Source organism: Ictalurus punctatus, chromosome 26 (genome assembly GCF_001660625.3).
Source record: "Ictalurus punctatus breed USDA103 chromosome 26, Coco_2.0, whole genome shotgun sequence".
Taxonomy (NCBI): domain Eukaryota; kingdom Metazoa; phylum Chordata; class Actinopteri; order Siluriformes; family Ictaluridae; genus Ictalurus; species Ictalurus punctatus.
The window spans coordinates 16,946,622-16,964,642 of NC_030441.2; the positions used below are offsets into that span (position 1 = coordinate 16,946,622).

The 18,021-nt window shown below is 42.7% G+C and overlaps 2 protein-coding genes across 2 annotated transcripts; one reads left to right on the forward strand and one right to left on the reverse strand.

Annotated features, from left to right (window-relative positions):
• The first annotated feature begins 2,687 nt into the window (after nucleotides 1–2,687).
• junba (JunB proto-oncogene, AP-1 transcription factor subunit a) lies at nucleotides 2,688–4,268 on the forward strand. The gene has a single exon (XM_017458253.3). The coding sequence runs from the start codon at nucleotides 3,114–3,116 to the stop codon at nucleotides 4,083–4,085; it is 972 nt and encodes a 323-aa protein (XP_017313742.1). The 5' UTR covers nucleotides 2,688–3,113; the 3' UTR covers nucleotides 4,086–4,268.
• A 4,682-nt stretch (nucleotides 4,269–8,950) lies between these two features.
• Nucleotides 8,951–15,055, reverse strand: prdx2 (peroxiredoxin 2). Its single transcript, XM_017457889.2, has 6 exons — nucleotides 14,908–15,055; nucleotides 13,394–13,514; nucleotides 12,432–12,585; nucleotides 11,135–11,257; nucleotides 10,731–10,861; nucleotides 8,951–9,357 (listed from the first exon to the last, which is right to left on the reverse strand). Exons 2-6 carry the CDS (start codon nucleotides 13,494–13,496, stop codon nucleotides 9,275–9,277), a joined length of 594 nt encoding a protein of 197 aa, XP_017313378.1. The 5' UTR covers nucleotides 13,497–13,514; nucleotides 14,908–15,055; the 3' UTR covers nucleotides 8,951–9,274.
• Between the last annotated feature and the right edge of the window lie 2,966 nt (nucleotides 15,056–18,021).

Genomic DNA, 18,021 nt, shown 5'->3' on the forward strand with positions numbered 1-18,021 from the left:
CCCAGTCGTCTAGCAATCGCAATCTGGCCCAGGTCAAAGTCACTCAGATCCTTACACTTGCCCATTTTTCCTGCTTCCAACACGTCAACTTCGAGAACTGACTGTTTACTTGCTGCCTAATGTATCAGTATTTTTATTGTTTTATTATATATATATATATATATATATATATATACCACAGAATCTTGAGTATTCCTGTATCATATATACATACGTATTATATAAAATTAAGTGTATATACTCTGAAACTGACTCCCTCTTGAAAATCCCTCACATATATACATACACAATTTTATTTATTTATTTATTTATTTAAAACATAGCTTCCTTGTTATATATATATATATATATATATATATATATATATATATATATATATATATATATATATATATATATATAGGATCTTTTGATATTTTTACGAGCATTTTTTATTTCAATTTATATTAAAATGTTTGATTTTAATTCCCATGTTTCTCCCCCATGCGTTCCTCGATTTGTTATTACCGCTTTATCTTAATACCTTCTTTATTACACGTTTGATTTGTTACCGCTCTTAGAACTCTGCTGCATTCCTCCCTCTCGTGTTTCTTGCTGCGCGGTTTACGCCGTGTTTAATCGTGCAGGCGTGGTACGTCGTATTTACATGGTATTGGATCGGATGCATTTTTCAGCTCAGGACTTCTGCAGAAATGCGCTCAGAACTCTACAAACTCGAACTCGAGGCCGCATGCCTCCGTTGTCCTCCACACCTCCTCGTTCTTTTCTCTCCATCCTACACAGTGGAGGAGATTTCACAAGCCGGCTCAGATGGTCCTTCTTCTCAGCAGAGAAATGCAGGCCATAAGGGGACAAACGGCGATCGGCCGATCGCTTTATTATCCGTAAACCGCATGGCTACGGCAGAGCACGCTTTCTTTTTGACATGAGCTTTGAAACGCTTCGGGAAAGACACTCTGAACGACCTGTTACGTTAATGTTCATTTCTTTTGAATAGGGCTTTAACCACAGGATATTTTGTGTAGATCTAACCTAAATTATCATGTAGAAGTCTATACAGTCTCAGGTCCTGAACTGTACCATACACTTTTCTGTAGCTTTAAATCTTCTGTACCTTTAGTTAGTCAGCTTTACCATTTTGGCAGCCAGGCACTCCTTTCATTGTAAAACAAATCCATGTTATCAAAATGTTATTTTATGAACACAAATACAAATTCAACTATTAACCTCATTAATTAACCTCGATGTGATAATATTTTGTCTAATTATTCGAGCTATGGAACTCAATCATAAATATAACAACTCTGATGAAGGTCGGTTGTGATTTCCACCACCGTAACAATTAATTGGGTTTTTTTTTCATTCACGGCTTTGCGCTTTGCTTCATGGACCCCGACTCTGAGAACACGGAGTTAGAAGACGGAAAGATTTCCTTTATTTTTTTTTTTTTTTTAATGGTTCTTCACTGATTCTTTAAGGGTTTGTTGGATAATTAAGGGTTCTCAGCTTACACAAAGGGTTTTACTCATTCTGTTCTAGAGTACCAAAAGAGAGACGGGTTTCTACGCCGTCTAAGAGTGTAAGATTACATAAACAGGAAGTGGAAAAGCTTGTTGGAAAGCTTAATCTTAGTGGGCGGTATGGTGGTATGGTGGGTAGCATTGCCAGCCACACAGCTCCACGGTTCCTGGCTCCATCCTGAGCTCAGGTTAGTGTGTGTGTGTGTGTGTGTGTGTGTGTGTGTGTGTGTGTGGAGTTTCATATGTTCTCCATGTGTCTGTGTGGGTTTCGTCCAGGTTCTCCGGTTTCCTCCTACCTCTCAAAAATATGCTTGTAGGATGATTGGCAAGTCGAATTTGGGCCTATCCCGCCTCCCATCCAGCGTTCCCAGGATAGACTCCGGATCTTACCGTGACCCTGATAAGGATAAAAGTGCTTATTCGAGATGGATGAAGGATTTTTCACACCGTTGTACCAAACTAACAATGAAACACTGTAGAATTCTTCACTCCATCGCAATTACCTTCGCCGGGAATTAAATGAGATATTTTGATAGCGTTCTAATGCCGGACTGACGACTTTATTGAAACCGATAAGGACAGAAATAAACATATCTCACATGTTGTTGTTTTTTTTTTTTGTTTGTTTTGTTTTTTTCAACGCATTTCCCTTTTGACACCTATCTTAGAAACTCTATAGCCTATAGCAACACATAAACACGTAAACACTGCTGTCGTTGCCACCTATAAAAGAAGAAGTGAGGCTTCCTCACCTCCTAAATCCTAGTTTAACTTCTGTCTATAGCCAACAAGCCACCTCAGATAAATGTATAACCTTCTCAGCCAGTCTGCTCTGACCATAATGACAAGCTGGTGTTATTGTTATTGCTTTTCCTTTTCTCCCTTCTTTCCCACCCGTGGAGGGAAACTTTGCTAAAAGCGCTTTGTTTTCTTGTTTGGTTCAGTTTTGTTTTGTTGTTTTTTTGTTGTTGTATTTTTTTTTTTTTTAACAAGCGGTCGAATGCGTCTATGGAAACGAGACTACGCGAGAGAGCGCCTCCAGCCTTGTTTTCAACTCTCGGTAGTTCCTGGCAACAACGTCATCCAAGCGGGCGTGGCCTGTTTCGGCCAATAGGCGGCGCGCGTCTCGAGCACGCGAGTATAAAACGAAGCGAGGCGGCGCGCTGGAAGTTTAGATAACGCGTGCTGTGGATGGAAAGTGCGCGCACAGACGGCGCGGTGTGTGTGTGTGTATATATATCAATATATATGTGTGTGTGCGCGTGCGCGTGTGTATGTGCGCGCTGTGAATAAGCGTTTCGGAAGGAGAGAGGTTTTGGACATCATTTTGAGGCAGCTGTTAAAGGAAAAAAAAAAAAGGAAAAGCGTCTGGAGACTTGGTACAGTAAACAAAACGTTTTTTTTTCCTCCTGGAAGTCTTTTTTTTTATATAGTTTTTATAGCCTGTTTTAATTTCTCTGGGCTTTTTGTTAATATTTACGGAACGCACGAGATGTTTGGACACTGTGCGCTATAAAGTGTACTCTCATATCTTTATATATTAAACAAAAAGAGAGAGAGAGGGGGAGAGAGATAATAAGTCCTGCTCTCTAAATGTGTCACATATCAACCAAAATGGAGCAACCGTTTTATCATGACGACTCGTTTCTCTCTGCTTATGGCACTCCAGACGCCGTGGCCCTGCGCGACTACAAGCATCTAAAGCAGAGCATGAGCGCCAGCTTTGTCGAGCCTTACCGCAACTTCAAGGGTGATTTCTACACGGCCGGGAGCGCAGACACCGGCTCGCTGAAACTTGCCTCTCCGGAGCTGGAGCGTCTCATCGCGCAGAGCGGCGGAGGCGTGATCACGAGCCCAACCCCGGGTCAGTACCACCTGTACAGTCGCTCAATCACAGAGGAGCAGGAAGGCTTCGCGGACGGATTTGTCAAAGCCCTGGACGAGCTGCACAAGATGAACCATGTGGCCCCGCCGAACGTGTCCATCGGCGCAGGAGGAGTGCCGTCCGTGCAGACCGAGGCGCGCGTGTACGCCACGCTGAACAGCTGCAGCCCCAACACTAGCGTCCAGCAGTCCGCAGCGCCGGGCACCTACCCCAGCGCGACCATCAGCTATCTGCCTCAACATCATCAGTACCACCATCACCAACACCAGCAGCAGCAGCAGCAGCATCACCACAACCATCACCACCCTCACCATCCCTTCCAGCACGCTCCGAGGCTCTCGGCTCTCAAAGAGGAGCCGCAGATCGTCCCCGACGTGCACGGCGCCTGCGCGGACGGCTCGCCGCCGACGTCGCCGGTCGACCTGGAGGAGCAGGAGCGCATCAAAGCCGAGCGCAAGCGCCTGCGCAACCGACTCGCTGCCACCAAGTGCCGGCGGCGGAAGCTGGAGCGCATCTCGCGGCTGGAGGACAAGGTGAAGGTGCTGAAGACTGACAACGCCGGGCTGTCCAACACCGCGTCCCTGCTGCGCGAGCAGGTAGCGCAACTCAAGCAGAAGGTCATGACGCACGTGAGCAGCGGGTGCCAGCTGATGGTGACGCCGAAGATCAAGTCGTACTGAGACGTACACGAACTCACGAACAGTCTTTTTTTTTTTTTTTTTTTTTAATGCAAAAAAAGGGGGAAACACTGGAAGATTTCTTGACATTATTGCATTGCAGCACTGAATGAATTCGAGCGTATGTTTCTTGTAGAAAACTTTTTAATGTGTTGCTATGTGTCTGTTTTTGTTGGGTTTTTTTTTTTTTTTTTTATTAAGCATTTCCTTTATAAACATGTTGCTCTTATGGTACCAGATGAAATGCACACGAAAGAAAAATGAAAGGACTGTCAGGACTGTCAGCAACACTTCATCATCTTTGTGCAAGTGATATCCTATGAATACAACCCGATAAGTTATTTTCATTGTTTACGTCCGTTTATTCTGGACACATTGTTACTGTAAAGGTGTTTTGTTGTTGTTGTTGTTGTTGTTTTTGTATTTAAGTAAAATACTTAAAAAAAAAAAAAAAAACATCTAGTGTGTTGTTTGTAACAGTGCATACCAAATAGTGTGTGTGTGTGTGTGTGTGTGTGTGTATGTGTGTGTGTGTATTATACTTCCATATATACTTATAGTGTATATATATATATATATATATATATATATATATATATATATATATATATATATATATATACTTCACGCGCGCTCTGAAGTGTGCGTACAGAACGTGCTTACGTAAACGTAGAATCCAAAAATGGACAAATATTTAACATGTACGTCATCGAGAGTAGAACTGCCAGGAAACCCCGCCCACACTACCGGTTTAAGCAGAGTTTTTCTCTCTCTCTCTCTCTCTCTCTTTTCTTTTGCTCCTGACTTTGAAGTTCAGTGAATGAGCCGCGCGTGTGAATGGGTGAAAGAGTTAGCAACTGGGGAAATTCCCCGACTCTCGAGTTCCCAAAACAGTTTCGGCGAAAAGAAAACCTGAGATAAAAATAAGAACCGCTGACATTTTCCGGGTAGTTTGCACAAATTTAGAGCTATGGCAAGCACAAATGACATGAAAGAGCTGAGAGAGATTGAGGTCGGTTCTTCGCTGAAAAATAGATTTGTTTTCTCCTATTAATAGACCCGAGGTTGTTTTCGCCACATTTATTATTTGTTTCCCATCCTTCACTCTTAATCCGGCCCCTTTAATCCCAATTACTGAGTCACGTGGTTAGTAATTAAAAAATAATAATAATGTATTAGTTTTATTGGACCACTTTTCACATGACCAGTTTTTCAATAACAACAAGTAAAAAAAGATACTACAATTGCCAGAAACCTCATACAGGAATCAAATATATATACATCAAATTCACAATGTAGCCCATATGAAGTTAAATAGATCGCCATTGAGAAGACGCTGTGTGTGTGTGTGTGTGTGTGTGTGTGGGTGGTGATATGGCATGAGTGTATAAGGTTTAGAAGTGACAGAGGTGTTAGAGCTTTGAAGCACTTTATTGTCACTGACCGCTTCGTTACGCACACACACCTACCACCTTGTTACACACATTAGGCTGTTTACTCCCACTTTCCCCGGGACAGCGTTAATCGTCCTCTAATGCGAAGGTTCTCAAATGTTTTTCGGTCACAGACCCATCCATCTGTAGCGTTTATCCTATACAGGGTCACAGGGAGCCCGGAGCCGATCCGAAGGAACCCGGGGCACAAGGCAGGCGACACCCTAGACAAGGTTCCAACCCATCACAGGACACAATCGCACACACATTTATAAACTACGGACGATTTGGGAATGCCAGTCAGCGTACTGGGGGAGGAAACCGGAGTACCTGGAGGAAACCTACGAAGCATGGGGAGATCGTGCAAACTCGGTGGACACGGGGCGGAGTCAGGATTCAAACCCCTGAAATCCAGAGGTGGGAGGTAAACGTGCTAAACACGAAGCAAACAAATAAATCACTGTAAAAGTTTTGACTATTTATTGGAGCCACCAGAAAAGTTTTTTCTTCTTCTCATTTCAGGTTTTTCCGCAGGCAGCGTGGTGGTACAGTGGGTAGCGTTGCCACCTTTGTGGAGTTTTGCAAGTTTTCCCAGTGTCTGCATGGGTTTCCTTTGGGTTGTCAGCTTTCTGAGCTTAGTCCCAAAACATGCAGGTACAGGTAGGTGGATTAGCTCTGTTAAATTGCCCCTAGGTGTGAATAAGTGCATGTATGTGGTGCACTGAAATACCCTGGCATCTGATCCTGATATCATAAAATCTTCCGCCTTGAGGCGCAGTGGTTCTGGGATTTGCTCCAACCCTGACCGGGATAAGATGAAAGAGTGATCTTTAGAACCCATTCTTTAAATCTTGTCATTACATTCAAGTTAACTTTATTTATAGATGTCAGATAACGGTGCGTTCATGGTTCTAACAGCGTTAGCAAATCGCAGACCCCCTGGCTATGCTCCGCAGGCCCATGGCTCTAGCACTTCATCCGTGTCCATTTCGGACCTCGGCACTGCTGTTAGAAGAAGAAGCCTTTATTTGTCACATATGGGGTCAGAGCGCAGGGTCAGTCATGATACAGCGCCCCCTGGAGCAGAGAGGGTTAAGGGCCTCGCTCAAGGGCCCAACAATGGCAGCCTGGCAGTTCTGGGGCTTGAACCCCCGACCTTCTGATCAGTAACCATGAGCCTTAACCGTTGAGCCACCACTACGCTGATTATTAATCATTATTAAGTAAATTATTATTGGCTGCATAACAAACTACTTACTAGTGTCAATGCTCCACCGCCCAAATAATATCAGCTAAGCTGTGGTCCTGCGGTGGTCCCTCTCCACATCCTGATTTCTGTAAATCTGCTCCCTTACCTCTATCTTCAAAAGCGATGATGATGTACAAATTTAAACCAAGTGTATATCCATGTGAGCGATGATATTCAAGATCATTCCTGCTTTCAATACGTGACCCATTTAAGATGCACACCATGACGTAACATTGAGCAACAAGTCCACGTCTGTTCAAAGGTAGCATTAGCGAGCCAAGCCCAGTCTGGGTAACCCCAAATGGAGGCATGAGGGCACGTTATCCGAGTCAGGGATCAGCATTAATGTATGTTTACCGTACGTCCTTTTAACACGAGCGCTCGTTATGGCCAATTTGCTTGCATGAGAAGCACACAGCTGTGCTCCTGAAAACTCAGTTCAGTATTTCAGGTGTGCTAGACTCATACCTTTTATCCATTTATAGTTACATTTAATGTTGTGGAACATCTGCGAAACAAGTCAGTTCCTGTTATTACTAACGTTATAGCTATAAACAGTCATTCCCTCACCAACCGCTCTGTTTTTATTTCTTTTGAAGTTAAACACACACACACACACACACACACAGCTTGTCGTGTTAATGAGAAACCGTGTCGTGTAGACTGTCGGAAAAAAAGACAGCTTTACCGCTGACTGTTACAAAGCACTGACACTGGAGACTCCTTCCATACATGTTAAACATCTCCTTATCGAAAAATTCACCACATCAACAAGGTTTTTAATCATTTGTTTATGTGGAGCGTCTATACTACACCCAGGGTAGAAGGTAGAATGTGGCACGGATGGTCATCAAGCTTCTTGGAGGAGACGAGTGCATCACCTTACGTGTTGACAAACATGACCGAACCGTCACACACACAAACACTAATGCATTTCATCAGAAATTGGTGAAACACCTCCATCTAGTTGTCACTAGGCTCATTACATATTTAATACCTTTTATTGTATGAAGTGAATACACAGTGTATCAAAGAAAAGGGTTTTTTTTTGTTTTTTTTTGCAAATAGGCGTCATTTTTCTACATCGTTTTTATTTCTTTAAGCGTAAGCGTTCCAGGTTTTAAAGATGTTTCCAGATTCCTCATTCCTTCATGTCGCACTTCCACGTTTTCATTTGACCCACCTTCGTAAATTCGATCAGTTCCAACTCACCTGTGGTGTGTCCTGGGAGCTTCTCCACTCTTCCTCCAGACTCCAGGACCTTGATTTCCAAATGAAATGCAACATTTCCTTCCGTCTTCCCCGTGATCGTGTGTGTACTGATCCAGACTGAGAGATTAAAGCCTCAGGAAACCTTCGCAGGTGTTTTGAGTTAATCAGCTCATTAGAGCTCTTCTCAGGTCGACATTTCTGGATTATAAATTCTTTATTCGAATATTTTGAGATACTGGGTTTTTGATTTCCGCGTTAATCTAAAATATATTAAAAGTTCCACTTTTTGGATTAAATTACGGGAAAATTTTTTTACTTTTCCCATGATATTCAAATTTTTTGAGACGCACCTGTACTCACTGTATAACTCTTCTCTAATTTCTAAGGTTTCAATGAGTGTGTGAGCATGTGGATGGACTGGTGTATTCCCACCTTACCCCCACGTTCCCAGGATAGACCCCAGGTTTACACCACCGGCCAAATTCTACTGCATGTAATTCTTTGGTAGCGAGTAGAGATTTTGAGATCTGCGGCCGATCTTAGTGCCACTGACGGGCGGATAGAAACTTTATTAAACCCGAGGGACTGTGCAGAAACTCACGGGGAAACTGCAGACATTTTCAGGACGGAGCGCAAACGCAGTCAGTCACCCGATCAGAAATTACACAAGATTCTCTACACATTTAGGGAACTCGCAGGGGTCAGAACAGCTTCAGCGTTGTGGCAGAGCGTAGTCTTGGGCGAACCACCTTCTAGATCATGACCTGCCCGGTAAGTATCAACCAATGAGGGCTAACAGTTTTCACAGGGTCAGGAAATTTGGATTAGAATCTCAGTGAGTGATGCTACATTGTTCATCTAAAAAAGTCTTCAGGAAGGTAGATCTCCAGGAACAGGCTTGGTGACCACTGAGCCAAGGTCACGTCCAAATAAATAGGTAAAAGTAAATGGAGAAAGAAAAGAAAAGAAAAAAGTGATTTTAAACCACCATCTTTATTGGTCAATGTCAGGACGGTTAACACAGCAGACCTGGATGGTTGACTAGTACAAATTCTTTTACGATGGTTTCATAACAGAAAAAAAAGAAGAAAAAAAACACTGTAGGAATTTCAGAACATGTTACAACAGACTTAAATTCAATTAAAGAAACAGCAGACAAAAACATAAGTGTTACTGTTGGAATTCATTCTCTAAGGCTCAAACAGCAGAAAACAAAAAGGAAACCCCAACAGGGTTTTTTTTTCAGTGCTTCAGTACCCCGCTGGGTCGGAGTCTCCGGGGCAGACGCGAGGAACACGTTACTGCTTGGAGAAAAACTCTTTGCTCTTCTGAACGTCAGGGACGATGGTGTCACTTCCGGGCTTCCATCCAGCAGGGCAGACTGAACGGCGACAAGGGGGAGGGGGGGGGGAGAGGTTCAAAATTTAATCCGCATTCAAAACCGTTACATTACAGACCCGCTTTTATATCCGAGGTCTATTCAGCTGGATGATCTCCGAGGCGAGATTTAAGGATCTTCGGCGGTGTTCGGATCTTATTCGGCTGATCGTTTAAAAATTCTCGCACTCTTGCTCCTCGTTTGATTAAAAACCAAAAAAAAATATATTTCTGAATGACTGCAGTAGTTTCTAAGCAACAAGGTCAATCCAGGCCTCGTGTTAGGTCTCCGTTCAAGACGGTTATCATCTGCCGAGGATTTCCTGTTATTGTTTTCATCGCGCAGTTCGCCGTGGTGTTCTTCGCCCTGTGTTGTGGTAAAAGTCGTTACTCGAGTCTGGCACGCTTGCTCATTTCTGCTAGACGTGCCTTTAAAACGTGAGGCGACAACGCATCGTTTAAAAAGGGGGGAAAAAAATATTTATTTTTTTTTTTAAAAAAAAGGACCCAGCACTTGAAGTCCCCATGAAATCATGGCGAATATGTTCGCCGTAAGGTTAACGATAAGCTTGTGAGCGCCAAGACGACGACAAAATTAAAAACTCTACCTCTGTCTACCAACGATACGGAGCAACAATTTTGATGACCTCGTTCTGCACTTCAGCTTCTCATCAGATTTTCTGTCCAATCAAATGCTCTCCAGAATCTGAAGAAGTTTCCCTGCTCCAACACTAAAAAAATAAATAATCACCGTTTTAAACCATTTTCCCATGGAACTAACCGTCCAGCATGGCTTAACCTGGGCTAAACACTATTGGCCATTTCAAAAGGAGGAGGAGCCACTGATATCCCGCCCGGACTTTCTGTTTCAGCGGAAATTACGTCAACGTGTCGAATAACACCGGGTGTTTCACGGCACTTCACAGGGACTAAGCGATCGTCCCAGTAAGGCGCGAGTTCCCGCCCTCAGAGCGCTTGTAACCGATTGGCTTGTAGTTCCTGCACAAAATGCCACTGCAGCCAATCGCAAAACTCCGCAGAACCACGTGCCTCGTGTGTGGTAGTGGATTTACTTTAATACTTTCAATGATCGAATAATACTTAAAGTAGTCTTTAATACTTGACATTTCGATAAAAAGAATCGTATTCAGCTTCAAGTTTTCGTGAACGCCACATCGAGCTCTTCAGATATCCCGGACATTGCAGCTTCAGCCAATCGGCAGTGGAGAAACGACACCCCCGAAACTAGGCGAACGATGCCCAAAACCGCAGCTTTACAGAAAACAAGTCCTAGCATACGGCCCGGCCGGAATCGTGCACGCGTTCTGTAGGTCACGTGACTGCGCAGGGTTGTGGAGAACTTCAGGCTGAACTCACCTTCTCCGTACTTGTCGGTGTGCTGGAAAGCCTGAACCAGGCGGAGGGTCTCGTCCACCGAGCGGCCCACGGGCAGGTCGTTGATGGTGATCTGCCTCAGGATGCCCTTATCGTCGATCACAAACAGCCCTCTGCGAGAACGCAAAACGGACCGCTCACGACAGGGGAATAAGCGTGATCGATTATACGTGCGGTTCAGATAATATACAAAACGTCATAAAACGTTATCGTGTGGTTTGTGTCGCCTTGAACGCAATCAAACATCCTGGACACATTTCAAAACACACTACATGACCGAAGTAGCTGAACGACATTAAAAGGTAGTCGTGTACATCTACGTTTGCTTGCTCAGCTTGTATTTCTGCCGACGGTACACAGTAATCCAGCGCGAGTGCAGCGGTCACCTGTAGGCGATGCCCTCGTCCTCCTTCAGCACGCCGTAATCGCGGGAGACGGACTGGGTCAGGTCGGCCAGCAGAGGGATGTTCATGGAGCCCAGACCTCCCTGTTTCCTCGGGGTGTTGATCCTATCGGGACACAAAAACAGAGGGGGGGGGGCTTTATCCCACATACTAAAGACGTTCAGCAAGAACTTCTGCATCTCTGCAGCTCTTCTGTCGCCAACGCCAAAGCCATAACCGGTTTACAGCTCGGGTGCGAGACTTCAGATTAAAAACGTGGGTGCGAGACTTCAGATTAAAAACGTGGGTGCGAGACACACCGATTAAAAACGTGGGTGCGAGACACACCGATTATTATACAGGAAGTCTGCATTTCCCGGAAGGAAGACGTATCGAAACGGAAGCGTTTTAGAAACTCGGCATCATTTATACTTTATTTTACATTCACGGCGTTTGGCAGACGCACCCGTCCGGAGCGCCTTACAGTCATCTCCGAGCATTGAAGGTTAAGGGCTCAGTAGTGGCAGCTTGGTGGTGCTGGGATTTGAACTCATGACCTTCTAATCAGAAACATCTTCACCACTGAGCGACCACTTCCCCCATACTTTTGCCTGAAGGTAATAAATCATTCATTAATCATGGACTAAATAAATTCTTACCAAAATAATTACTTACTGTTGTTCCTCCTAACCCGTGGTATAACGGTGTTACAGACAAGCCTGAACGTTACAGGGGCTTCTAGAAATGAATGAACGGCCGTTACTCCTCACTGTGCATCTGTGCTAGTCTGACCATTCTTCTGCTCTCGCTGCTCTTATCACAGAGGGGCAGGGTAACGGGGGCGACCTTCGATAAGGCAGTCGCTGGTAAATCTTCGGACCAAACCCCAGTCCAACGTGCACAGACGCACGTACAGACACACGCCGAGTGTTAAAAGTTCAATATTCATCTAGAGACAGAAGCGTTCTCAATATTTGGAAATGTAAAAGGATACAAGGAAAGAGATTATAATTAATATACATACACACACAGAGAGAGCCTGAAACCTATCCCCCGTGGGTACGGGTTCCTACTGTACATCTTTTTCTGCTTATAGTCTGTATCATAGGACTTTTCTACCAGTCAGGGCCTAATACACATTAGCAGGTGTTCAGGCTGGGGGCTGATTTATTAAGAAAGTGGAGAAAAAACCCAAAACACCACACCGTGTGTGTGTGTGTGTGTGTGTGTGTGTGTGTGTGTGTGTGTGTGTGTGTGTGTGTGTGTGTGTGTGTGTGTGTGGGGTGCAGACGCTCCTCACCAGGCCAGGTGACTGAAGTGAGAGTCGGTGGAGGCAGCGAGGACCTCACAGTCGATCTTACGGAACTCTTCGACGCGATCGCTGAAGGCGATGATCTCGGTGGGGCACACGAAGGTGAAGTCCAGGGGATAGAAGAACAAAATCACGTACTTTCCTTCAAAACAAAAAATTATTATTATTATTATTATTATTATTATTATTATTATTATTATTATTATTTTATTTATTTATTTTTTTTAAAGAAAAACTGCCACCAAAAAAAAAAACAAAAAAAAAAAAACAAGCCTTTTTGGTTGCAACGATCCATTAAAATAAATAAATAAATAAATAAATAAATAAATAAAATCTTTTAAAAACTGCGAATTCCTGTATGGACTTTAAACAGGATAAACAAATGTTCAGACCTGGAGACTTTGCCACAAAGGGTTACCGTATAAACCAGGAATAAGACATGACGAGACATGAGGTTATAGGAAAAGAATCAACAACAGCGTGGTGTGACACGGAGCACGGTTAATATTCTCCAAAACAGTGCGTCCTGAAGTGTTTAATTCCTCATTCACACATCACCGCAACAACGCACCTTCTGACCAATCAGAACAGCACCGTGGTATAAGAGGTTGTAATTACAGATTATTAATCATAATAAATAAATACAAATGTACAGACACTGGGATTGTCAGTGTTTGCTTGTTTCCAAGCCAAAGCTCACATTTCGAAACCATTTCTGACCAGGTAAAAGACATTCAAACACCAAGTCTCGCTTTTCCACATAATCTGGACCTTCTCGAAGCTTGTCCGAGGTAATGGCGCATGGCAACAGTTGCCAGGCGGTGACTGGACAACCGAGAAACTAAGGCCCAGGACTTGGGATCGTGCCAAAATGGCACCAGCGTTCAAAACAGTAACAATCCTCATCCTTTCCCTTAACCAAACCGTTTCAGTGATCGACTTCCGCATACCTCTGTAGTCGGAGAGCTGGACGTCTTTAAACTGGCCGTCCACCACTGCCGTGACCTTGAACTGAGGAGCAGGGTGACCGATCTTGGCGTTTCCAGCAGACATCTCGAGGGCTTGCTGCAGCTGACAAGAGAAATCAGGCACAAGAGGCTTGAGAGTACGCAAAGCGCCTACAATATGTTACCGAGTCAACATTTTATTAAAGCGTAAACTGTTCGCGTCTTGAAGACTTTCCTGTGGAGGGAAACGTTACAAGATCACCGACACTGGAGACTCTTTTCTTGAACGTTAAACAAACGGGTCTTTACCGAAACGTCACCAAATCAGCCCTGACATGTTTTACTCCGTTAACTCGGTTTTCAAGTCCGTTAAATATCGTCAAGTCTCGGGTTACGTGAAGGATTCGCTCCGTCTAGGTGCCGTCTCTATAGAAACGATAAAAGTTGTTGTGGATTTAATATAGAACGTGAACCTGACCAATCGGAATGGGGAATTCAGCAGCACTGGGGGTGTGAAATGAATAACACCGCAATAACACACTGCAGATCACATGCAGGTCAGGTGCCTGGGGAGGCTTTACTAAAGACAAAAACTTCACTTTATTTCCAAAAGAGAAAATCCTTAAAACTATTTACTTAGTTAAGGAGCTCACTGTGCTTTTTTTTTTTTGGTGGATAAAATAACACCCTGGGTTTGGGGCTGTGGATTGGCACGATGACAAAGCAAAATATCTGAACAAATACAACTGCAAGCTGAGAGAGAGAGAGAGAGAGAGAGAGAGAGAGAGAGAGAGAGAGAGAGACTGAGACTGGATAAACTGGCCAGGTGAACGACCTTCTAACATTAACACTCATGTTCTATCCTCCTAATCGTTTTTGACGTCTCGAGCTTCCTGCGCTATGATTGGCTACTGCTGAATGGCCAGAAGTACTAGCCAAATCACAGGTCAGAAATCGGGGCCGTGCCAGCCAATCGTAGCCCAGTAGGCGGGGTCTGTCCAAATGCGGGTGGGAAGTCAAAACTATCGCTTGACTACATTGTAGGCCGTCAGAGAGCTAATGCGCTAAATAACGCACACGTAAATTGACGTAAAGACATGCAATCATGCTGTTATTGACCCGATGATCAGTCTGAGCTGTTATTTCTAGTAAAAGTGCTCAATTTGTGCGACGTTTATTTTATTCATATCCGTTTCGCTAACTAGCATTGAAGCTAGCTAGGACAAAAAGTTACACAGCGTAAGCACTGTTATGTAAAGAACAACAATTATCATCATTATTATTACAAAAATACATTTTTAAAAACTGCATGTTTTGCTAATAATATTATAAAAGAACCTGCTTTACTGCTGAATAAATAAAAGGTTCCTGAACCGACTCTGCAGATCTTTTGTTCAATGCTGAGTCGTTTAAACGCTAAACTGACTCAAACAACCGCTCGACTGATTATTTCAAGCTTTCAGTATGTTATATCTAAAGCAAAGATGTGCTGCTGAAATGGAAAAAAAAAACCTTACATTTGCTGTCCGAAAGTAAAACTGGCCTTGGATGGATAGAGGACACGCCGCTCTCCCTTAAAGCACCGGCTGAGGAGACTGCACTCAACCACGTGACGAGGAGAACCTACGTGGGGGCGGGACCACTGCCAGACCTCATTTGCATCAACCAATCATAAGACACTTACTGCCTCCCGAGCACAGTTTGCACTGACCAATCAAAAAGGTGAGCTGTCTTCAAACTGATTCTCGATTAAAAATATGGAACGTGCAATCTGACATACTATATACATGTATTTTCTACATTTTATAAATGACTTTGAATTATACATAAACCTTTTGAACTAAATTTCAGTCCGTACAATATTTTGCAGACGGGGGGTAGATTGTTGTTACCAACAACTGCTTGATTTTGCGGCGGCTTTTTCCCCCAAAATTTGCGATGCAACTTGCTGAGTTGTTGTTGTTTTTTTTTTCTTGAATTGGCAAAACCGGAATTTCAGGAAATAGTTTTTCCCGGCCTTTCACGTTGATGTTTGTTGGTAAACCTTTTAGCCGTACTCGTGTTCGACGTGTGAGTCGAAGAGTTCTTTGGTTGAATGCGCGTAGTGACGACATCACATGACGCGTCTGGGCGCAGATCTACGGTAAATCTGCAGTAATTCTGAAAATTTACGTTGATTTCCGCGATAGCAAAAACATGAAATCCTGGACGGAGTGAAATTTTGTCTGTCAGCATTAACCTTGTAAATAATACGACTTTGCTAATACTTCTTGTTCTTGTTGCATTGAATAAGAATCTTAACAAGTATTTTTATATAAATTTCGTATGTTTGAATTATCCAGTATACACTTTAGATTAAATAAAATCATTTTTTTTTTTTTTTTTTTTTTTTTTTTTTTACAGTTTTGCCAATTTTTTTTTTTACTTGCTAGGGGAAAGATTAGCCTTTTAAAAAATGTATCATTCAAGAGTACAGGTATTTGAGATTTAAAAAAGAGCCTTAAATAGACAAACATAAAATCAAATCTGGAAAATAAGAAATTCCCGTGTGAAAGTAGACACATTCGGAGTGGTCAAACTCAGCCAATCACAGTCGTCCGTGAAGTGAGGTGAAGAGATGTGGAGTCAAAACTGAAGATATGGACTATAATGAGCCATTATAGTTATATAATTATTTATGTTCCTCTGAAACAGTTAACTTTAGCTGTTAGCTGCTAATGAGTGCCAACAAGCTAACGGTAGCATCGCCTAACAAGCTAGAAAGTTTCTTTAACAGTTACACTGAGCATCGTGTGCATTAATATCATCATAGAAAATTTGAGTAGAATGGAAAAACTTTTTTTTGTTTGAACGCCCCAAAATTCTACTCTTCCCCGAATGCCTCATATGTGACCTGATTCACATAAAATCTTCATTCTGTGAGAACTGAATATTTTAAATGTGTATTTAAGGTTTTGATTTTCTTATTTTTTCTTCTTTTCTTTTTTTAAATCTTATAACCGTAACCCGTAATTTCGTATGATATGTTTTTAAAGCCAAATCTTAACCCCTGGGACGTCCAAAAACAACAACAACAACAACAACAAAAAACCTATTAAATACACCACATAAAAAAAGGAATATGACGTGTATAATTCAAATAAACAAAATTCACATTCAAACACTAAATACTGTTATTTATGAAATAACAAATACAACCAACGCCGTGAAGAAACACTGCACATATTAAAACCACCCTAAACATGTCATTTTAGAAATGACGACAGCGTTTTTGCATAATATGTATTTTTGTCCAAGAAAGTACCAAAATTAAGGACGTTGCGCAAGACCATCCCTACAGATTTGTTCTGATTCAAATACCAAATTCTATGAATATGCATAAATATGCTAATTCAAATTCGAATAAGCTTGTATTTGTCTCAATAACAGACCCTTATGCACCCAAACTCAACAACATTTGAGAGTAAGTCATGTGCCACATGGGTGGAATGATAGGGACATGTCCCACACAAGTTTCTGACAGATGTCCCTGAGATTATTCGGGTCTGAAGTCAAGGCTAAAACAGCCGAGTGTTTTGGTTCAGTCCTGAAACCGTTAAACCAAATGTTTGAGTTTCAATATTTTGATTATAAACTATTGCTTAAACCCTTGAAGTCTTCTTTTTTCTTCTGCTCTGGTAATGATTTACTCTACTGATCATATTCTTAACTCGCTGAATGTTACGTTTAGAGACAGCACAGCAGGCAACAAGGAAGCGACATATTACAATATTCTAATCTAGAGGTTATTTCAAAAACATGTACTGGTTTCTCATTGCTATGTGCGGTTAGCATTTGTTTTATTTTGGCTTTTTCTCAAAAGAGAATGTGCTGTTTTATTACTGTTATGTCTTCTTCGGTAGGTCCTTCAAGAACCTTAAAGAGCTCCAGAGAGAAATGAGAAAAGAACGGCCATCTTATTCCTGACTGATATATCAGTGTTTCTGCTTTACCGTGATGAGTTTAACTGTGCAATCATCAACATAGAAGTGACATTATGTTTGCAAATTACGTCATTATCTCCATGGGGATAAATATAACAGGAGAATAATAAGGAGGGCTAAAGCAGACCCTTCTGGAACACCGTATTGGACCGTGTACACTCTATTACAGCTAACGAACTGCTGATGGTGTTAAATGCAATCGAAACATGTCAAGAAGCCGTTTAGCTAAACAGGCTGTGGTTTTAAGCCTGTCCATTTGGGCGGCTGTGGATCAGGTGGTAGAGCGGGTCGTACACTAATCATAGGGTCGGCGGTTCGATTCCCGGCCCACGTGACTCCACATGATGAAGTGTCCCTGGGTAAGACACTGCACCCCGAGTTGCTCCCGATGGCAAGTTAGCGCCTTGCATGGCAGCTCTGCTACCATTGGTGTGTGACTGTGTGTATGTGAATGGGTGAATGAGACACAGTGTAAAGCTATATAAGTGCGCCATTTACCAATAGAGTAGAGTGAACTACTGAACTCAAATCCACTAATCCCAGGGCAAAAACATGCCTGAGGCAATATGTGCCTGGAATTGGGCAACAATGCCTTTTTATTTTTCAGAGCAAGTACATGTATGTTTGTGGTATTTGTTGATATTGATA